The sequence below is a fragment of the Oreochromis niloticus genome, linkage group LG6, assembly GCF_001858045.2.
Source record: "Oreochromis niloticus isolate F11D_XX linkage group LG6, O_niloticus_UMD_NMBU, whole genome shotgun sequence".
Classification (NCBI taxonomy): Eukaryota; Metazoa; Chordata; class Actinopteri; order Cichliformes; family Cichlidae; genus Oreochromis; species Oreochromis niloticus.
Genome location: NC_031971.2, coordinates 16318171 through 16342067, shown reverse-complemented (window position 1 = coordinate 16342067; position 23897 = coordinate 16318171). Strand labels below are relative to the sequence as shown.

The window sequence follows — 23897 nt, the reverse complement described above, 5'->3', positions numbered from 1 at the left end:
ATCTTTTTCCTCCCTTCCTCCACACCCCCCAGGGTCATTTGAGGGTCCAGACTCTTGTCAAGGCTGTCACTCTAGACAGCCCTCTCCATCTACCGCCCCCACTGTTGCCATGGCAATGGACGGCACTGCGCTCCAAGGACTGTGTGAGGGGGCAGAGGGAGCCAGCGGACGGATGAACGCTGCAGCATCTTTCCCTAACCTAGGTCAACCTTGCAGAGCTAGTGTAAGTAATGGGAGGGGATAAATGCTGGTCATGCTGCTTGAAGCCCAAATAAACTGTCAGGATAACGTCAGCGCAGGGACGGGAAAGAGCAGTGATGAAACAAAGAGCACAGGTAGAGGGAGTACAGTGAAGGAATTATATAAAGCCCATAAGCATTGTCTCAATTTCTCTGTTTACACTCACGGGCCAATCATGTAATCCCTGTCTTCTGCAAAGACATGCACACACACACGGAAACGTGACCTGGGGGCAGGCACTGGAGCAGCACACGTGTACTATCACAGAGCTCCCAGCCAGCATGAGTCACTGTGAACACCAGTCGACCCAGAGAGAACAATGGCAACCGGTGTGTGTGAGGTGTCTGTTAAGCGTGCACGTACTGGCACAGGATGAAGAGCCACGGATGGAGCAACACCCCACTGCGCCACCGTCAGACAGCCATTTGTTTTCTTTTCTCCAGTGTGGATGCATACTTGCACGAGTGTGCCACACTGTACGTTTTATGATTGCACTGCCTGTCTTCCTCTTATACTTGTAAAGGAAAAACAATTGCGCTGTACACACAATGTGAGCACTGCAATTAAGTAATCAATAAGGAAAGAATCACTCTGCTCATATGTAGTTGGAAAAGCTGGCTGTGTCGGTGCATACTTCAGCCTGTTTCATTCCTGACTGCCTGAGAGACGCACTCCAGCAGCCCACAGTGGACAAACACCTGTCCATAACACACTTGAACCGGACCTGGCATTCAGTAGAGATTCTGATGCAGGTTTAAAAAAAGCACCTGCTCTAACACTTTATTTAGCCCGTGATACAAACCGTATAGTAAGTTGAAAACAATGATTGCATTTATGTAATGCTAAGCGCAGCAGCGCACGCACTCCAAAAGAAGGAATCAGGTTTGCATCTTCTGCTTCCTCGGGCAGGGAACCAGAAGAGGCAAAGGCTAAATCACGCTGCACTGCATGATGTCAGAGCAGTCCGCACAGGTTGAGACGTGGTTCATGTCAAAACTCTTGCTCTTAAACTGCCTGACATGGAACAAGGAGCAAGTCAGGGTTGAGTTTAAGTTCAACAATGCAAGCAAGGTTATATAATATTATATGATTTGCCATTTGCTGGCCTTGTTTTGAGGGACATCAGAGCAGAAGACACTAGACAAAACCAAAGTGAAACAGAGGCTTCAAAGAAACGAAGACAATTATCCCCCTGCAGGTCCATAATACTCACCTCAGTTTTAGCTTGGGTAGGTAGGAATGCCATGGCAGGAGGAAACCCCCCCCCCAAAAAAACCCTTTTATGTCAGTCAGCGTCTTAACCTTTGGCCTACATCTAACCTCCCGAGCTGATCTGGAACAAACAGCCAACTGGTACAATAAATAACAAGATAACAGTGCGTGACCTGTTCTTTCCTGGAACTACTGGCAGTGGTGACCGTTCTTTTAAATATGTATGTTTGCAGAAACTACTTTGTTGAAACTCACGAAATACAGTGCAAGAATTCAAAATATATATTGACAGACACAAACTGAAGACCAGAGAGTTAGTGTTTTGCATAGATTTAATGGCACAGAACTGTGCCAATTGTTGCAAAGACCGATCTGAGCGCTATAAAGCTCATTTTGCATTTCTACAGTTCTATAGATAAGCAGACAGCCTACCTGAAAGCTTAATCAGCAACTCAGAGGCGACCTTAACGTTGATATCCTGGCTCAGCAAGCTGTTCTTAGCCATGGGGCTTCCTTCTCTTGGTTTCAGTGACCCTGGGCGATCTGTGGCTACTGCAGCCACCGTTGGGCCATCTGGGCTGAAAGTCGTAGGGAAGCTTGGCTGGATCTGGCTCTGGGACTGGGAGGATGGTCTCGGGCTCAGTGCTTCCTCCACTTTGGGCTCTTCCTTCAGTTGGAATGGAGATTTGAGTGTCTCCCTCTGATTGGCCGCTGGAGCCAAGAAGACAAAAGAGATCAGAGGAAAAAGCGATTAACTAAAGAAGCCGATGACCAAAACACCTGACATGCATTTCATAAGGTGAACTCACTTACACAGCACTGTGAAAATACAAAAAAAACAAATGAACGACAACATTTTCCACAATGGGATATCACAGTTCTTACTGGCCAACAGTTGGCGTGATATGGGGGAAAAAACCAGGTCGCAATCTCATGATCTCATTTCGTCTTAAGGGTATCCACAACAAATTCAGAATTCCTCCTCTCTTTCTTTTCTACCTCACAGAGCCTTTCCCTCTCCCCAACCCGTTCATTTCTGTGCATATTATTCTCAACCTAAGTCTGGATTCCTCGTTTCCTTTTGCATTTGACATCGTCTGAATCCCCTTCATGAGGGGACATGAAATAATTGGACATGAAATAATTCCAGCAGTTCTGATAGCAATCAGCCGAAGTCTTATCTGCCATCTTTGCTGTGTGTAGCCTAGGTTAGGGATTGAACTGTCACATGGATCCCTCTGCTCTAAAGTCATCTTCAAGAGAAACTGGGCCACATCTAATCCGCCTTAGATGAATAATTAATAATTAGACATGGAGCAACTTCCGATAGCCGCCAAGAAAAGAACAGCAGGGCAAGCGCCTCTCTTTGTGTCTCTGAGCACATTCCACTACTCCCTGTGCTAAAGCGAAGGTTTTTACAGGTTATGGCTCAGAAAAATGGTTGAAATAGAAAACTGCTTTAACACACACAAAAAAAGAAAAGCTAAAAATATTACCTGAAATATACCATACTGTTAGTGGAAAGACACTTCACGTCTGTTTAATAGAGTGTTATGGGAACAGAAGGTTAAAGGATACCACTGTCTACCAATTAAGTGCAGGTGCACTATACCATTTTTCAGAAAGAATGTGAGTACTGAGGACTTTTTTTTTAAACAAATAGATTATTCTGCAATGTCACAAAACTTCAGTTACTTAAATTAAAGTCACACTGTTTGGCCACAAAATTAAAAACCACTTCCTAATAGTGTGCAAGTCTCATCTAAGTCCCTCACTGAAACTTTTTATGTCACTACAGCCATTTTCATTTCCAAATATGGTTTTGTTCTTTTTTTTTTTTTTTTGTAACTACATGTCAAATGATTCAAAAATGCACTGCACAATATTCGTTTGACTTATGAGGACACAATAATTTGAAAACTTAGTCTTCTGGACTTAATTGGACGTATTAAAGGATAAAAATCCCCCGCTGTGGCATGAAGTGAAAAAGCTGAGTTTACATGCTCTTTGATCTTCTTTGATCTTATTTATTCAAAATCTAAAGAGATCAGCCCACGTGACTTGTGCTACTATCTGCAATAGTGTCGTTGTGATGTGGGGCAAATTCAAATGTGAGTCAAAAAGCAGTTTCCTTGCTGTGGCCATTTGATAACCAAACATGACATTAGTTACATTATATAACATCTTTATTTTTGTAATTTTTACCCCATAGTAACATAACTCATTTGTAGAAGGACATCACTGCAATCTGCAATAAATCAATTTGCGAGCGCTCCAGCAGACACCACGGTTGAGTACCTGCTAAGGAGCTATGCAGGTATCACTAGTTCAACTGAATAATTAGCCACACCAAATTTGGCTTTCCATTTTTCCATATGAATGCTAATACTGTTTGACCGTGCTAATGTCGAGTGTTGCAGCGACAAACACATCTTCACATCTACTGGCACAACCCCTGACACTTGTACAGTTTGAAACAGCTTGTACATCCTAGCATGGACACTCAATCTGCAACACACACACACAAACACACACAGAGCATGGATATAAGAGAGGCTATCACTCTTGGGCAGACTGCTGTCCAGTCTCCTCTGGCCCCAGCAGAGATCTGCTCCGCTCCTCACCCGATCGTCTCACCTAACATCTCTAACCGCCACAGGCCTGCCGCCCCCTGCCCACATCATCAATCTGCGCTGGCCCCGGCCCCTCTGATTAATGATGATCTATGCCGGAGGGATAGAGGGCTCGGGGACAGGGGATACAGGGCAGGGAAAGGGGACAGGTGCTGGCGTTCTGACCACCCATGTGATGTCGTGATGCCACAGTGCCACACAATGGCGGGGTTGGGCTTGCAGTTCAAGAGGCTGAGAAGGAACAGGGTGAGCAGCAGCGGGGAGGGGAGGGTGGGGGACATGGGGGTGGGGCGATGACCTTCAAGTTCAGGGGGGCAGTGGCGCAGGGTCGCACATGGCACCAGCTGGAAATGTCATGCTGTCAGATGTCAGCGGGCAGGCTAAGTATAACCTGGTCAGCACCTGGAAGGACGTCCTCTAATTAGAAGCGTGTTGGGCCATGTCGGATCAGACAGGGACAGCGCACTTGGTCAGCGCCTTACAAACACAGATTAAACAAAAAACAAAAACTCACATTTAACCATACTTTGTGTTGCCACTTGCTTCGTCATGCTGCGTTCAAACCCCGGGCAGTCGCTGCGCTGCGCTTAAACCACTGACAAATAAATACTAAACACAAGCTCGGATTCTCGAATCCTTCTCCTCGGCGGCCTCATGAGAACAAAAACAACTCCAGGACGTGCACTCGCACACAAAGTCACACCACTCCTGTGACCTTTTGGATTGCTAAAAATAGAGCGCATTTCCACTCAGAATCTATGTTACAGATCCCAATGAATAATTTAGTAGCCTAATCCAGTAGGCAAGTTTTTTGTTTTTTCTTTTTTACTCCTCTGAGCTGATGGCTCAAGAACAAAAAAAAAAAAAAAAAAAGGCAGCGCACAGTACCAACAGGAACTATTCAGCCAGCAACACCACCAAGCTTACACTTTTGGCCTTTTGTCTGTCAAAATTCACAATCACAATAGCATCATGAGCATCCAGTCCCTGGCAGATCATTTTGTGAAGTGAGCACAGATTTGCGGAGGAGATGGGCATCTCTGGGTGACTGGGCTTCGCTTCTGTGAGTTTCGTGACTGTGTGTGTGTGTGTGTGTGTGCATGCCCGCACCAATGTCCAGTGTCAGCTCCCTGCGCTGGTTCTAGCTCAGGTTTGACGATGCTATCAGTTTGTCTCCATGTTATCACACCCTTCTGACACCTGCCACCAACGCTACTTCCATCGCCGTTCTCCTGCCCGTTTCTCTCCCCCTCGCTACGCTTCTCTCTTGCGCCTCATCTGTCTCACTGCCAGGCGCTTGTCCACTCCACCTCACCTCTAGCTCCGTGGCCAGGGCTGCCGTCAAATAACTTCATTAGCTTTCCACCTCTGTCACGCCGGCCTGCTCCCCTCTGACAATTGGCTGCTGTTTTTTTTTTTTTTCAGAGAAGAGGAGGAAGAAAAAAAAAAGCACAGGGCTACGTGGGGCAGGTTGAGAACCCAACAAAAGCTGACAGTGTGCTAGACACCGGACAGTGATACTGATGGCTGCAGTGGGGATGTATGGACCAGAGGTCACACACAAAAGGCCTGCCTGTATCTGCTCATGCAGAGCTGGAAAGCAGGGGACACATACGATTAAATCTAGACATTCTTAAAAGAAGGGAATCGAAAAGACTCTCTGTCACGAGACGTTCCAAAAAATGCCTTACAGAATTTTTCCTGCATACTTTTTTCCTCCAATATACATAAATACACACTAAAAACCTCGATCTCCTGCTAGGATGACACACAAACTGCATGTTTTACATGTCTGAATTCTGCTTTTGCGTCACATTACTGTACCCAAACACCGCATGAGAGTCGCTTTCCCAGGAAACGCATAAATAAGACAACTGCAGAAGCATCATGACAGATTCAACACCTCCTATCCCCCTTCCCCCCCACACACCAATTATTCACACCCAGCCAGGGTCAAGCATGTTGTTCCTGTGTCACCGCAGCGGGGTGGGAGTGGAGGGGGTGTTCGGAGGGTGTGCAGTGCCCGCTGTCATTATTAACTCGGGGTCCACTGGGCACAGGGTAGGGGCTGTGCATTTCAAAGTGCCTCTGTGGCTTTCATCTCTGAATCAAAATGTGGATCACACCGGATAGCTAACGGTTGTGTCAGTGTGCAAGGATAAAAATCAAAGGGTATCAGTATAACACTCAACGGAAAGCAGGGCAGCCCAAAAAAAAAAAAATGATATGCTTATTATGTCAGAGGTCGCTGAGAGTTCACCGGCTTTTTATGCCTGGGGAACTCGATGCAACTCCCTCTTTGCCTTTTACTCCCTCTCCCTTTGCTTGCTGTCACTTTATCTGTCTCATTTTTCTCCCCCTGTTTTTCTTTTTTTTTATCTTTCCCTCTGCAGCTTTTTATACACCCCCCCCCCGCCTCCATAGGGCCTTGTGGGATCGAGGCACTGAGACAGCAGTGTAAAAGCAGGAGGGATGAGCTGCTCGTGTACGCACTCAATCTGGGTTGGCAGGGAGGTCAAAAGAAATAGAGTCTAGAGGTCCCAGGAGGAACTTCCTCACCTCTCCTTTCCTGGCTGCTCCTTGGCATGGGTAAGTCTCATAAAGATCTGAGCCCACTTCTTTCCACTTTTATAACCCTCCTTTCTTTAACTCCGCCCCCCAACAAAGGGAGAGAACTTTGTGATCAAAGAAGCGGTATTCATTAAAGCCCATCATCACGCATTCAAGTTCAACATCCTCTCGTCCTGTCTTTTTATATCCTGCCTCACTCTCCTTGAATGATGCCCCGACTAAGATGTCCGCCACTTGACACTGGGCTGACATTGCAGGGAGCCATCTTGGCTCCTCTGGGAGTTGCCCAGGCTTGATTGTGCAGTCTGGGAGTGAAGCGCAACTGGCACCCAGGGGGCATCCATGTGGAGCCGGGGCGTGCAAGATCGAGCGGGAGTTAACTAAGCCGAGCCGAGTCCCCGCGCATCCTGGTGGGGTCACAGGATGGCGCTGAGGGCGCTAATCATTTCAAATTATGAATTCCTTTTTAATTATGAATTATGCATAAATTTTTAATTAATCTAATGTTCCCAGGGTTTTTTTCCCCTCCCATCCTTACTCTCAAGATCTCAATCTAATTACACAGCATTAAGAGGAAGAGTGGCAGTCGTCGCCTCGACCCTGGCGCTGAACCCCGGTCAACCTTTTTCCATCAATCTTGCCATCTTCTCCAAGCTCATCCTTTGATATTTTCTGCAACACGGTGAAATGCATCTAAACATGGGTCGGGCGTTGTACGGCTGGGAACAGCGTGTTTGTTAAGTTTGTTCAAGAAAGTGCAGTACCATAGCTGGCTTAGGAAAATAAAGAAGGAAAGGACAAACTTCCTATCAAGAGCAGCCAATATGAAGTCTTCTATTTCAGACGACAATCTTTAAGTCAGCTTGTGTAAATATTCAGTTTATCCCTTTGGCTAATTTGGAATTGAATTTGTCAGTAATAATAACGCGTGCAAGGAAAAGCAGGAGGAAGACGCCAGAAATCTACAATTAGTCACCACCCGTGACAACTGACAAGATGCCGGCGAGGAAAATAAATCCCTGGACCACTATTGACGAGTTGCCCTTGAGCAAATCATTTAGTCCCTGACTGCTTTTGCGGAGTGTCAATTTTACAAAAAACAAAAAACAAAAACCCATCGTACTGCATTTATGTTTCACTAGATAGATGATTTTAAAACTGAAACTTTATTTGGGTATTGATATGTAAAAATAACTGCCATTTCCAAAACTAAGACTAACTAAGAACATGCATGTTTGCATGAACCGCGGATTTAAGGTTCTGCCCTTTCCCCCATAAATACCACACTGGACGACCTCCCCCGTACCAGCAATGATGAGTTTTGACACCTCTGTGTACATCTATAAAGACGTGGTTCAACGACCATTAGGACAGTTTCCAGGTTTTTCCAAGGGTAGGTGATACAAACACAGTCACATGACCGAAATATGACAGAAACTACTCACTTCAGGAAAGAGCATCAAGGGTTACTCCTGGCAGGTAAAGCATTAAGAGCATCACAGTGGCACATAAGTCAATTTCCTGTATATATTCCATTCTGCTGCTACCAACCCTGGTTGTGCGTACAGTGGGATGCGCTTTACCTGATTACCAGCAATTTATGTTAGATGTTTTGAGTCATTACTGACAGGGTCTTCAATTCATAAGCAACAACAACAAAAAAAACAGAAGAGACAGAAAAAGCTCAGAAAAGGCTTTCTGAGCAGTCTTAGCCCCATGCAGCGAATCGGGCAGAAGAGGATGTGAGTAAATGAGCTAGATGTGTTGGGCCCAACAGTTTCTATCACTTATGCATAAACTCTGGGTATCAATCATTGAAATGTGTCAGCTTTTGAATATGGATTTAAAGCCCAGATCTCACCTTCCCGTGTTTATCTCAGCGTCATCTGTGCTAGGGTTTTTTTTTTAACTGATGTTACTGGAATATTTTAAGCTGGTTTTAAGGGGTTGGGAAGCTCATCTTGTAACCGGAAGGTTGCCGGTTCGATCCCCCAGCTCTGTCTGTCTTGGTCATTGTGTCCTTGGGCAAGACACTTCACCTACCGCCTACTGGTGATGGACAGAGGGGCCGATGGCGCGATATGGCAGCCTCGCTTCTGTCAGTCTGCCCCAGGGCAGCTGTGGCTACAACTGTAGCTTGCCTCCACCAGTGTGTGAATGTGAGAGTGAATGAATAGTGGAACTGTAAAGCGCTTTGAGGGTCTCGAAAAGTGCTACATAAATGCAATCCATTATTATTATTATTATTATAATATATACAAGTATTTCTATGCATAGGCAAGAACACATTAGGCTACAACCTGGATCAGAAACCACTACTGTCGTGTGGGTACCACAATGTATGGTACACAAACAAATCATATGAATGGATGATGATGATGCTTGCTGAGGTCCAAGGCTCCAAGGCTTGTATAACAGTCTACTGTATACTATGATTAAAAGGTTTGAATTCCTTTAGTATAGTTGAAATTACTTTGAATACATGTGGTATTATGACACCACCTTTTCTATGCTCAATAAGTTAAAAAGCTCAATCACATATGCCAAAACCCATCTGTGCAGTGCGACTAGGTGCACATAGTGTGACCCGTTTCTATTCTTTTCACTATTTAAAGAACGACACCAATGGGAATTTTAAATGTTTTCTTATGTTATTGCCCATAGAATTAAAAAAAAGAAAAGAAGCCTGAGATGCGTTGGTGTACGTGCCGCTGTCAAAAGCTAAAACTCTCTATTCCCTGCATGTTTGAACTAACAGACATTTTAGGTTCTCGTTGTTTTTATAAGCCATTTAAAATAAAAAATAAATAAAAATAAAACAGCTCAGAGACATATTGCAGCCTTGACCTGAGACAATAAGCATAAAAAATTGTTTACACTTCTTACGAATGTTATTTCTGGTGACAATGAAGAATCAAAACAAAACTTAAGGCAAAGGGGAGACAACATCTAGCTGGAGATCAGCGCCAATGTCTTCATATGAGAGTTTGGAAGAACTGAAAAACACTTGATGAAAGTGCAACTGCAGTGAGTGGAGTTTAAAAAGTCAAGCTGAGAAAACGGCACAATAAACAAAGCAATTATGGATTACAGGAGTTACACTACCGCTGCGTCTGTGTGAGCTGCTTTTCTATGCGTTTCTGCACAGCGTTAACTAAATGCAGCACTGTAAAGACTGCATTATAAATAAAGCTTTTGTTTAAAGTAGGAAAAAATAAATCTATGCTAACCTGAAAGCTTCATAAGCAGGTCAGTGGCCGTTTTGGTAGTGATGTCAGGGCTGAATAAGGAGGCTGTGGTCGGAGCGCTGGGACTGGATCTGACGCCGACTCCGACCCCAACTCCGGGTAGGTCCAGGGAGTTGGCGCTGCTGCCACGGTCCCTGCAGATGCTGAATGGGGAGAGCACGGACAGGTCTCGCTCTTGGGGCTCCTCCTTGATGTGGACGTGATTGGAGGACGCCTCAACTGGAGGGGACGTCTGCTGCTGAGCGTCCGAGTGCAGCGGGGACACCTCAGTCGCTCTCATGTCTGCAGAACTGCCGTCACCCATCAGGGAGCCCTCGCCTTCTGTGTCGGTGGTGATCTCCTCTTTCACCTTGACGTCTGTGCGTGGGAAGTGCTGGTGGCAGCGCATGTGAAGCTTCAGGCTAAAGTGACGGGAGGAGGTAAAGGGACAGAGTTCGCACTGAAATGTCTCACCCCGGTCCTGGTGCTGATGTACCTGGGAAAAAAATGGGGACAGGTTTAAGCGTCAAACCCCTCCTTATCTCCAGCACTTTATTTCTACATTTCTTTGTGAGCCGCAACAGTGTTGAATCATGCATAAGAGTAGTGTAAACATTTAAATAGTGATCAAACACGACGTGTGGGGATCAGATCAGAGAGGAGAAAAATAGAATCCAACCTTCATGTGGGACTTGAGATTGTCTTTGCGAGCACAGCGGAAGGGACACAGCGGACACTGATGGCTTTTCAAGCCTGTGTGGATGACCATGTGTCTCTTCCAGTAGCTCTTGCGTTTGATGACCAGGCCACACACAGGACACTGGAATGGTTTGCCACCATCCTCAGGAGAGCCTTGATGGGAACCAAAGAACGTTGTCGTTATTATTTTTATTTTTCTGTTATTAATTTTTTTTTTTATTTAGAGGCAAGATCCAGTCCCAAGATTTTGATGGACTTTGATGGATGAATATGCACTAGCTAAATGAAGCATTTAGTTACTGTAATTGAGTACTGTGAGTGCGAATGGTTGTCTGCCTCTGTGTGTTAGCCCTGCGACAGACTGGCGACCTGTCTAGGGTGTACCCTGCCTCTCACCCTATGACAGCTGGGATAGGCTCCAGCACCCCTCACGACCCTGAAAAGGATAAGCGGAAGCGAATGGATGGATAGTTACTGTAAAGCAAGCGTGCCAAAAGTATTGATCCTATTTGATCTCAAAGGGTCGGTGTGTAATAATGCCGGCACCACTGCACTAAGACTGCACTAAGTGCATTTGGCTGAAAACAAATTGGATTTGTTAACGACTTCCCTGCGATCTTCATACGTTGCAAAGCCACCTAGCAGATCTGGGATGGACAGTTCGGTGGGCCTGTTCTCGGCCGCAGGCTGCATGTTTAACAACCCCACTGTAAAGAAATGCAAATCCCCTCTTTAATAAGGGAGTTACTAAGACACTGATCAGATCTGCGAGAGACAACGTCTGCGCACCTAATGATGAAAACTATCACGAGAGAAACACCAGCTGGAAGCGATGGAACAATGAAAGCAAAAAACTCTAGCATGTTTTAGTATCTCGATTATTGTTGTTGGCTTCATATCCGGCATCCATTACTGTTTAATTGGTCTTATTAGAAAGAGGCATGATTGCATTACAAATTCTACAAGGGCCTGTCAGGATGGCTTCATAAGTATTCCAGTGCCGTTCCTTGAAAAACATCTGGTAATCAGTGTTTGGTGAAATTACTGTGCTCAGCCATTCATTGACCTGAGGTGTAAAACCTCGAGACTGCCTATTTGCAACAATAAACCACCATCTGCGGCCCAACCTCTCCAAGCACAGCAGAGATCACAATGCAGAAATGACTTGTGCTTAGTCTAAGTTGAGGCGAACAAAGCAGAAATAAAACCAGGAGGCAGCGTGTGTGTTTAGTGCTTAACATGTGTATTTCCTATGTAAGCCCAATCACGTGTTAGAGAAACGGGAGTCGATTCTTCCTAAAACACAAAAGCACAGCATGCCAGCGTGATACAGTTTTATAGCAGAACTAGCGAGGGTCTACAATAAAACAAGACACGACAGTCAATAATCAAGGTCACGTTTTTCAGTCTGGCGACCAAACAACTACCTGCATTTTTTAATTTTTTTTTTACAGTGCTGCTCGACCTTGACGGCATGCCGGGTTAGAGCAGACCCCTTTTTAGCATGCAGATCACAGAATATTACATCGACTGCCTCATCTGTCTGAAGTCAATTTGATCCAGCCATTTTAGTTTTGGCGGGGTTGCGACACAATCCCTCAAAAGTGCCCATCCATCTCCCTGAAAACGTTCTGTTCTCCCTTAAGACTACTTAGCTGGAGCTTGCACTTTGAAGCCATCTCTCCGCCTGTCCAAGAGTGAGATCTGTGTGTGCACCCTTGTTTGGGTTACACGTCTACATCTGAGCACGCTCTTACAGATTATACTGCGTGCCCATTTGTAAGTAACAGAGACAGCGTGTACGAGGGAGAGAAGAAAGAGAGAGGGAGGGGAAAAAAAAAAAAAAAAAAAAAAAAAAAAAAAAAAAAGAGTGCACGCATCTGTATCCAGTCAGTGGAAAGTATGATGTGTTTGGCCTTAAGTCTGCTGTGCTGATCAGTGCAGAGGGCTCTGGTTAGTGGGGTATGAAGCCAGGAGGAGGCTGCTGAGATGGATATGGACTCCAGGGCTCCCCACTGTGCCGAGCACACACTGACGGCCCCCTTTTGGCAGCACGCACATCCGAGCACAAACGAGCTGGTCTGGGAAGGCAGTGAGGTCTCAGTCGGAACCCCCCGTCGAGCCCACAGACCATTTCCCAGACTAGAAGGCCAGCCAGAGCTGTTTTCTCTCGGCTATGCTCTCTGCTCGGCTGACAGTTAAGCTGAGGCTACACTACACACTGCTTCAGCGCCAGTGAGGTGAGAACAAAACCATTACAAAACTAGAGAAAACATGTCACCGAAGTTCACAATTCTGTTTCTCCGACAGCATTTTTTTTTTTTGGTGACATGCGAACCTGCCGCTGCTGCACGAAAAGGAAAGGAGACACGAGTCCGCGCTTTTTGGAGTCATCCTTACAACGAAGTAATAATTTAGCACTGCTAACGGTGTGACTTTGAATTTCATAGTGTTGTTTGTTTGGCCACACGATAGCTGGGGAAATAGAGAAACTGAACTGACAGTCAAAAGACGTGAATTATTTTCTGCTGCAGTTAGACGGGCTTGCACATTCAACCATAGCAGCCTTATTTAACTTTAAGCAGACAGATTGTGTGTTTAACACAAGCCAACACTTGAGTGTACTTTAATCATTTTGCAAGTCTCTCTTGCTAAAGAAGAAAAAACTACATATTTTAAGTAGAGAAATATGGAGTTATGCACCTAAGCTAAGATGGGCTGTTATCTGTACTGGTGCAACCATTATTTTAATTAATTCACTAATCTCATTATGCTTATAGTGATTCCCATGCTTATTATAGTCCTTTATTGTGCATTTAGATTACCTGCTTGGTTGCTGGGCTTCCCTCTGCCCTTGGGAGGAGAGGGCAACAGCAACTCTAGGCTCTGGTTGGGTGTAGAGGGCGTGGGTGCTTTCTGGTTCTTGTCCAACAGGGGCTTCACGTCCTCTTGGAGGACCCCAGTAGTTGCCAAGGGGGAACTGTCTTTCTTCTCTGCCAGCAGGTTTCCTGCTGCCCTGGCTGCCACCTCTTTGAGCAAGGCAGCAGAGGAGGTCATAGACACAAGTGAGAGGAAGGAACTTGCTGCTTGGTGGTCTGTAGCAGCACTGGCCGTTGACGAGGCTTGGCTCCGCTCACTGACTTTCTTGGAGAGCGCAGCGAGGGTGGAGCTAGCTGACTGCGGGCTAAACGGAGAGTTAAAGGCATCGAAGCGCACCACATCGTCTCCTCGACCACCCCCACCCAGGGTGGGCACTGCAGATGAGGCAGAGGTGGATGAGGAGGAAGATGTCGTTGAGGAGGAGGCCACAGCGTTCTTGTCTTGAAGCACAGCGTTGGCTGCTGCTTTTAACTTCTGGATTGCAGAATCTGGGGACAGGCTGGAGCCGCAGGGCGTGGAGCAGCTGGCTGGGGGCCACTTATCTGCCACACCTGCCCATACAAACCCACTGCCGTTGCTTGGGGTGACAGAGTTAAAGGGGTCTAAGGGTTCTTGCTTGATGTTAGTGGCTGAAGGAGCTGTGGAGGCCGGTGAGGCTGAGCCACTGTTGTTGTTGTTACTGGCCAGTTTTCGGGCAAGAGCACTTAACTGCTGGGCGTGGTGGGAAGATGGGGAGAGTGTCAAAGGTGGGGCTAGACCTATTGGAGGAGAGTCGCCCCCAGCCCCTCCCCGGGATGACCGACCCAGGAGCTCCCCGGTGTCGAGTTTTAGCGACCCAGCCTCTAGGAGGCGCCGTAGGTTGCTGCTGAGGGGCTTTCCCAGGGCTCGAGATGCTGCCTCGCCGTAGAGTGACGATACCACAGACGAGAGCGTGTCCTGGGCCGAGAATGCACCTCCATCCAGTCCAAGAAGTTCCAAAGAGGCACGATGGACAGGCGTGGGGCAACCCAGCGAGCTCTCACCTCCGCAGGTGTCATGATCCCCAGACCCAGCGCTGACTCCAGGTCGTTCGTCGGGAGAGGAGCCCCTGGGCAGGAGGACCTCATCCTGGGTGTCTCCAAAAGACGACGACTCTGAGCGCGTGTCAGAGGCGTTCCCAAACCAGCCTTCCTCCTCCACAGCAGTGCCATCAGGCCCTCCTTCCTCGTTGCTGTCCACATCTGGAAGAGGAGAGGAAACCAAATGAAGAATTAATGAAAAGTGTGCGAGTACTGTGGCAAAGGTTGCTTTAGCGAGCAGTTAAGACTGATGATTATTTCACAGCTAAACAATTGCCATACAGCTCTAACTTAGGTTTACATTTATGATGCTTAGGAGCAATTAGACAGTTAAGCTTTCACAGTCCAGCTTCTACACTGCAGAGATTAACAAACTATACAATGCAGAATCCTAAATGGGAGTCAAAAAGCCTTTGAAAGCTGCAAAAAGCAGGCAGACTACTAAAGATTTAAAGCCCAAATTCAACTTCTTTTTTTTTTTTAATACAGTCACAAGGCACATCCAAGATGTTTGAGTAATTTAGATTTTTCTGTCTTTTTTTTTTAAAACCTTATTTTTCCCACCCTTGGTCTGGAAGAGCCTAGTAAAGGGGTTACCATGACAACGGGTCCTTCTGGGAGGCTAGACAGCAAAGATTAGGGTAATGGAGGTTACAGAACTAGATTAATATTCATGAGCCTGCGGATACCACCAGGGAGCCAATAAGGATAGGGTTAAGGTCACCAAGGGTCATTAATATACACTTCATGTATCAATATTCATAAGCAAAACATTACAGCTTGCCAGACAAGGGCGAACAAAGAAAAGTGAATATTCCTGATACATATTAACAAATCTCCATAAGAATATGTCAAATGCACCAAGCCTGGGTGAAACAAAATGTCAAAACTGACACCTCCTCTTTGGGTTACTGAACACACAAAGCTCACGAAACATTTAACAAAAAAAACGGAACTGGCTGAGATTCATTAGAAAAAGCGGGCACCCAAAAATGAAAATATCATTTAAGATGTCTTACACACCAACATACATTTCCAAGCACACCAAAGCTGTCTTCACCTTCACGACCCTCGCTGAGGCCCGGTGGGTCCGCTCTCTGTTTACAGGCAAAGGCAAAATCGTTGCCAGGCAACCCAGCCCAGCAACCTGTAGGGATCATTAGAGATGGCTGACATCTGGCCAGCATGGCTCACTGTGGTCCGCAAAGGTGACCACAATCACAACCCACTATGACCGCTACTCTCCTTCTGCAACAGATATCAAACAGGGCCTGCACACTTCCAGATATCTTCTCATCTCAAACACATCCCCACTTCCTTTCTTAGATTTTACAGTAACACAGAGGAAGATGTCAAAAAGCAGAGCAACGGGTTACCTTATAATATCAGCCTTAGTGCTTTCCAAACATCCTATAGCCGCATGCCTAGTAGCCTTCACCTTGACAAGATATTACAGGACGCACTTTATGGCACTGACGAGCATGTGTGACACTTTGTCCATTGAGACTATTATTAAGGTGAATGAAAAACACCAAAATGCACCGATTGTGAACCCAATTTACCATGCCGCTTGAAGCCATTTTACCACCGGAGTAGGGTTAACAGGAATAAAGGGAGGGAGAGGGAGAAGGAGCCAGTGAGTCATGCAGGGCAGGGCTTGACCCATTTCCATGTGACATGAGAAAAGCAGCAAGAGCCACTAATGGCTGTAATGTGGTTAGAGGGAAATCGCTAGATTACTGACCCGAGGTCTCAGCTTTGAGGCTGAACTTTCTTGCTGCCTAAGTTCAATCTTAAACCTTGGGGTTAGGTGCAGCTGTACACAACACTAAGCCACTGGGCTTCTGCCTGAGTGCTACAGTGCGCACTTCACTACTATGGCTTTGTGTGTCACAGGCGAGCGACCCCTGTGGACAGAATGACATTTTCCAAGGTCATGGTCTCTAGACCAGCTCTAAGGGGCCTTCATGCCAGTTACTGTACTTACAGCTACTGCTACATGCCCATCGCACACATGGAGACAATCTTCTTTGAAGAACAAACACACATTTTATTGCTTAAGTCCTGCCCATGATTATCTTTTCCTTTTTTTTCTTTTTCCCCTGACACACACATTTAACTTCTTCGGCTCTGCAACGGTGGCTGGTTTGATGATGGAGGCATGGAGATACGGGCCGAGGCGGCAAGTGTCTGCCACTGAAAGGGAACCATTTAGCGGTGTAATGGCGGGGATGACTTGCATGTTGAGACAAACAGCTGCGGGGTGCTCAGCAGTCTGGATCTGTTATCACTCACACACGGATGATTCACTGGCAAAAACGGGAGGGAGTTTTCTCTCTGGGCCACTGAGATGTATAGCGCCACCTTATTATAGACAGACAAAGACAGACCTATAAAGGGGTCCAAGTCCAGCCTGAGACTCCATTAAAGGGAGGGCCAAAGGCTTCAAGACTTCCCAGAATAAACAGTGTTGAGCTTGACCAGAGATGCACACAGAGCAGATAAAAATATTTTCATGTACAGCGTTTAGAAATTTGTTGTGCTAACCTGTCAAAGGAAGAAACCGGGAGGCTCACAGCCTGTAACTACAGCTAAAAACAGTTGGACTTTCCAGGTAGTGGAGTTGTTCATTGTTTCACCACACAGAGCTGTCAACAATCTCCAGTTGTGAACTTGGCAGGATTATTTTGGCTGAGGCTTTTCCAGGTCAGAGGGTTGTGCATGCATGTGTGTGCTTGCGTGCTCAGATGTAGACGTTCAGAACGCGTGCCAGCTATATTTCAGCTAACCTTGTCGCGCAGAAAGATCACTAGTTAAAAAAAATAAGTAAATATATAAAAGGGAGGTGTGTGAATTAGAGAAAGGAGAGAAGAGCAGGAGAGTAGAGTAAAGGTAGGTCAAGAGGTCACCAACCACATGACTTCTGCGAGGCTGCTGACTAACATGTTCCCTCTCCTTTTTCCTCTCTCTCTTACACACACAAAGCTACTCTGTTGCTTAGCCAGGCATGAATATTGGCCTCCCTGACCCCAGGCCTGAACGGGGTGGGGGGGGGAGAGGAGACGGGACAGTGAAGGAAGGAAGGGACAGATAGAGAGATGGCGAAAAGGGAGGGGCTGATCTGACTGGGCAGGCAAGAAGAGGAGGCCATTAGCCGATTAAGGTTGGACGGGGGTGCATCAATACTGCGCTGATGTCAAAAGGAGAGTCGTGCCCATGAGCTAATATAAGAATGAGAGAGAGAAGGAACAAGAGATAGAGAGAGGGAGATGGTGCAGGTCAGGGAATCACTAAAAATCGCACAGACTGCTGACCGCAAAGCCCTACAAAGTGAAATAACATGAAAGACTGTCACAACATACCGAGACTAGAGCCATCACATTTACATCATCAAAATGATTAGCCTCTCTTTCCTGCTAAGACTGGGAGGCTCATGGTGGTATGTGTGCTTGGGTTAAGGAGGTAGGGCACAGGGTGAGGCCATAGGAAGGAAGGCAGGGAGTATGGATGTGGTGAAGAAGGAGCCGGGGCGGTAATTAAGTGTCCGGCTGGACCCTGGCGGGGGTTGCCACAGCCGCGGGCTATGCTAATGAGCACGCCCGGCGGTCAGGGCTGCCTTATTAGTGCTCGCTGGACAATATGGTGGGAGAGATGCACTACTGACGGCCTCACGTCTCTGCAAATGACTAACAGTCCTCCCAAGGAGGAAGGTAATTCCATTAATTGGAACACAGTGGATCAGGATCACCTCCCTTTCCTTTTTCCACAAACCCTCACTTGCTTGATCTATGTCATATCCCCCCCCCCCCCCCTTTCAATTAGGGAAAAAAAGAAGTAGAAATTACTTCTTATTTCTTTATTCATTACTACCTGTAATCAGTAAAGTAATCTCAGTAGTGTAGCCAGGATGTTAGCCACTTTGTCATATACTTCATGCGAATGCAGTGATGCTTGGATGTTTTTTTTTCTAACACCAACCAAGAATTTTATAAAAGTTTTCACTTTGAAGAAGAATAACAGCAAGAGAAGACTGCAGGAGTAATGATTTAACCGAATGTTAACAAAATACTTCATTGACGTTTATTAGAAACATTAGACTTACTTTTGATTTAAAGTCATCAAGTGTAAAAACCATGCAAGTTAGTACCTTTCTAAACAGACAAATCTGCAATTAAAAATGTAACAAAAAAAAAAAATTCAATAAAATTTTTTAAAATCCAGATCCTGGCTCTTTTGTCGTTTCCCATTTTTGAATATAAAATCAAAGGTTTAAAAATAACGAAAGGCGTCAATGTGTTTAGAGTAAGGACACATCTGTAAATCTGTTGAATACTGATGTTCCTTTGCAGGAACAACATGACCATCACTCCATCGAGTTTATTCATCGTGTTGTTTCCATTAGGAAGTTGATGAAACATGACAACCAACAAGGCGACGGGCAATACCAGTGATTACTGAGGCGAAATGTCATACAGGACAGTATGCCACCTATTTACGTTAAATGAACTTGTAAGAGTGTGCCTGTCCTTTATGTTAAGCAACACCACTGCTTAACAATCTTAAGATAAACTGTAGTGTCAAACAGGGGCAGGGCTGCTTAATGGGACTTCTTAAAATTCCAGCCCGGTTCCAAAGAAAAAAAGAGGGGAAAAAAGTGGTAACAGTGTGAAAAATGATGTCAACTGAAACAGAAAACAATGACTTAGAAATCATTTTAAACATCTGTTTAATTGAAAATACAATGTCCAAATGTTTTTAATAAAAATGCTCACTGAATTTAATGCCAGCATTATTAAAATCAAAGGTGATGGAGGTGAGAAAAGAAGGCATTTGTTGTGTAATACTAAAACATACAAATAAAAACACACCTGGCTTAACATTTCAAAACTAATCTGTCGAATAAATCCAGGAATCTCCATTTGTGTGTGTGTGTGTCTCTATTCAACAACTATTTCTAGAATTCACTTTTAACGTGACCTTAGTTCGCATTAGATCTTCTTCTTAGGTTCACATTTGAGGCATTTATGGAACATCTGGAAATTTTTGCTACAGAACAAACCCCAACCCAAGCCTGTGTTAGAAAAGAAAGTGATAGTGTAATGATCCATCTAACTATTATTCGAACAATTAATCACAGCATTTCTTAACACTGCTGTCCTATCCTAGTCCTTTCTAGTGTCACTAGTTAATCTCGCACGCTGGTTTTAATTTCATGTATGGATGATCAAATGTATAATAACCAAAGATGCTGCTTGCCGTGCACCATTTTTAATCATGATTATATCGAACTAATTAAAAAAAAAATTTTAATCAGCAATTAATTTGTTTTAACATAGTCTCAGCAAAATGCACAAATACAACTAACTTACGTGTGTGTGTGTGTGTGTGTGTGTGTGTGTGTGTGTGTGTGTGTGTGTGTGTGTGTGTGTGTGTGTGTGTGTATGTATATATATATATATATATATGTATCTCAGAGCTTCCCCGTAAGCAGGCCTGGAGTACAGCGTTGTTTGGTGCTGCATTGTTAAAACAAGCATGTATCCTTCTGGTGCCTTCATAGACGCGCTAGTTACCCATGCTAAATACACTGATGCACCCCTATTCTGCTACTATCACTAGTGCTGGCTTTTAAACTGTGCGCTGACCACAGGATAGTTTTCCACTTCGCCTCAATCCATCCTTAATGAGCTTGGGACCAGAGACGAAGGTGGCCTTTAGGGCTGTGCGATATGACCAAAATCTCACATCCCGATATTAAGACATCTATCGTCCGATAACGATATAAATCACAAAAATTTACCTTTTCTGTAAATTCTGTGAATGTCGGGCAGCTCGACTTGCGTGAAGTGTTTCCAGCTGGGCGTCGCGTACCTGGAGTCGAGTTTTTTAACTGATGCATGAAACGATAAATTTTTAGACATAGGTTGTAACGGCCGCCGTTTTCTTTGTGAGTATTTATTACACAGCGTGCTGCGGGGAAAAGCCTGTTCTAACGTTTGAGTCTAAGGTTTATTTTTTAGCACCTGACGGCTCTTTTTTGCTTCTCATCCGTAAATACTCTGCATCTTTCACGTGATTCAATTTATTTTGAAAAGTCTCAACAGGACCTTGAGCTTTATTGTGAAAGGTTTATGTGGAAAATAAACAAGCGGACACGAGGTGGTTTTACCGTCGTTGTTGCTAACGACAACGCATAAAAACAAGCGCTTGTCCGTCTGTAGTGTGGTTATATTAAATATAAGAGAAAGAGAGAACTTTAGGAAATTAATATAGCCACTACAGTGACCATCAAAATAATGAAAATATATTGCCGTAAACAGTTTATTTTGCGACACCACGAAACAAATGATAGCGTAAAATGAAACGATAGACGTTTTTATATCGTAATCCGATATATATCGTTATATCGAACAGCCCTAGTGGCCTTTGCACTGCTTTTGCATGCATTGTGTTTATTTGTATGTGCCTCTACAGAGTCATGTCAGCTGTGCACTTTTCTTTTATTACATTACATTATTAGTTTGTACACGTCCCATTTAGATGCCTATTTTTTAAAATCATGTTATGGACCTCTTGCCATTTAACTAGTCTAGTTTTTAAATTTTAAAGAACTATTTTTTAATGAATAGAAAGACCATCATAAAGTGACTAGTTTCTAGAAATCTACTGTAAGGACTGATCAACTCATTTTCTCGTGGTGATTCAACAATGTGGTGGAGAATGTGATGGAGGACACCACCTTGTCCATGTTCAACTAAGATGAGATCATAGTTTCATCAGTGAGCCCTGATGCTCTGCACAGATGAAGGCATCGTCATCCTGGAAGAAACCACTCTCATCTGGACACAAACATTTTATCATAGGATACAAGCACAGCTACAAATCAACTTTTTATTGATTTATAGTGATGCTCTCCTCCAAGCGAACTAAGGGACCCAAACCAAAACGTTCCCTCAGGGGTCACAGGTTAGAATTTTTTTTAGCAACAAGATATTCACCCTATAGTAACACAGATAGCAAGAGCTGCATATTTAAAATAAATGAAGTCAATACTATATACAGTGATTTAGTAAAGAAAGCGAAGCCCTGTAGACAGTTGAAAAACTCCATCCATAAACCACTAAAACATCCCTCTGGATGTCAGTTATATGCACACGATGTCTTTACATGACATGCCATCTCATGTATTGATGAAGATTAACATTAGACATTCAAATATTCAGTTCAAAAATGATAAAAATCCAGAATCGACGCCTCTCTTGTCCAGCTACCTGCACTATCCCGCCCAAGTGTTTGTGTCTGTGACAAAGACATAAAGAGCCCATCTTTCAGCTGGAATGTGAGGTGAGGTGATACTCTCAGTAGGGATCAGAGTTCAGACAGCAGTGCTATATATAATGGTGGTTGAGTCGTATTGAAATGTAGCGCAAATTACCATCTGTGTATTTTCGGCCTTGGCCTCCGTGGTTTGTGGGTACTTTGGGCGGCATGCCAGAGGTGAAACAGGAAGGAGAAGTGTTCTTGGAAGAGAATGAGACGACTGAGAGCCCGAGACCTCTGAAATTCCTCAATGCAGATGAAGTGCACTTTACATCCTGGTTTATTTTTCCCTTCCATTTTTAGCATCTCACGTAGAAAAGAAAAAAAAAAAAAAAGTTCTTGCTCATAACCTCAGATGTGTCATCGAAGCTATGTGCCTAAACTGCTGGAGGGAGACGTATGTATTACATCCTGCAGCTTTAAGCTGAAACATTACACGTTCATCCCTAAAGGAAAGAAATCTTCATTATAGTCACTTTAAAGTAAACTTAAAATGCAAAAAAAAAAAAAAAAAATGTCAATGTGACACTAATATGGTAATGTCCATATTACTGCACTGTAGCCCTAAACTCTAAATAATAACCAACAAAAGGTGCATGTGAGAACGCAAATATCCAACATTCATATTAAAAAGCAGTCGTTTTCTCAGAAGCAAATCCTTCTTATATATTTAATTATGATGTTTAACAGAGCAAACATTTCACTGACTGTTTTCAATGCATCATGAGATTCCTGCTTAATCGTCACAGTGCACATTACCTTCAGATGGCAGTTGGAACGGCCCCCCAGGCAGGCAGGCAGGCAGGCAGACATACACAAAACATAGGATACCGACAAGAAAAACAGTCATTTTAGCTTGAGACACACTGCTGATTGGTTCGCTTGTGTTCTTGCGTGACCTTTGTATTTTAACGGGTTAGTTTGGATCCGATGTTACGTGTTAAAGCACAAAAGTGAGGCGACAATTTGTGCTTTCTATGAGGTCAAAGTGACCGGTTTTGCCAGCAGAGACGGGGCGGCTTTGAAAAGACTGATTTCTTTTCAAGTGTGTTATTTCCACAAATCAATGAACTTTGCCAAATGCTGCCACGCATGTCGTTATAACATGTGAAGTTGTTCCTTTGTTGTTTGACAGGTAATGTGTCTCACTCTGTGCTGCAGGAGAACTTCTGGGATCGAGCGAGAGATGACTTACGCAAACAATGGCCGGCTTTATTCGAGAAAAGCTTTATGTAGCTCAACATCAAGCTATTTCAATACAAATACTCTCTAATCCTATATATCGTTTGGAAAAAACAAACAAACAAACAAACAAACAAACACATAGGTCTTGACTTGATTCTACTGACAATGTGCAAAGTTTATATAAGCAACTTATGACAGCTGAACATAAGTGTCATGAATGAATGTACTTAAAAGATGTATGAAAGTTTGGCTTAACAAACTTTGTTCTAAACTAGGGATATATCAAGACTTTTAGCCCTTTATTATGCACAAATTAAAATCATCAAACTCATGAGACGACCTTTAATCTTGTAAAGGAAACGGTTTAAGAAATGGATAAATGAAAACACACACATACACACACGCCGTTTCAAAGGCCTTTGTAGCCCGCTCCACAAATATCAAGTACTACATCTGTACAACACAAAACTGATGTGACAACAGACAAACATCAGCCACCGTAAGCATTCGTCAATAGGCTGAAGCAGTCAACAATGTGAATATCTGCCAGTATATTGGCCCATATTTCTATTAAAAAATATAAAATAAAATTGGTTATTTTCCGCTAAATGTAAACCAATTTAGTTTAACTTCATATGAGTGAATAATCACCCAAAAATGCACACACACGCACACACTTCAGAACACCCTCTGTAATTGAAAACTGAAAATATCCCACTAAATGTTAAAACTGATCATTATAACAATAAACAACAGCTCAGGCTTGTATACTAACTGAAGTACCCAGTGAAAACAGGCCAGGGTCTGCTATCTGTCACTGTTCAAAGAACCAGCTTCAGAATATGTGAAACATCTATTTCACGTGAAACTGT

General features: G+C 44.3%; 1 protein-coding gene across 3 annotated transcripts in view; it reads right to left on the bottom strand.

Moving 5' to 3' along the window:
• Positions 1-23897, bottom strand: part of znf827 (zinc finger protein 827) — a 74585-nt gene that overhangs the window by 36083 nt on the left and 14605 nt on the right. Inside the window, exons 1-5 of one of the 3 annotated variants that reach the window (XM_019360052.2) lie at positions 21956-22288; positions 13408-14682; positions 10563-10735; positions 9887-10379; positions 1885-2163 (exon numbers count right to left, since the gene is read on the bottom strand). In XM_019360052.2, coding sequence (XP_019215597.1) covers positions 1885-2163; positions 9887-10379; positions 10563-10735; positions 13408-14682; positions 21956-22010 — 2275 coding nt within the window. In that variant the 5' untranslated portion in view covers positions 22011-22288. Of the gene's footprint in view, positions 1-1884; positions 2164-9886; positions 10380-10562; positions 10736-13407; positions 14683-21955; positions 22289-23897 lie in introns of those variants that run through there. The other 2 variants (XM_025907991.1, XM_025907992.1) reach the window with 2 other exon arrangements.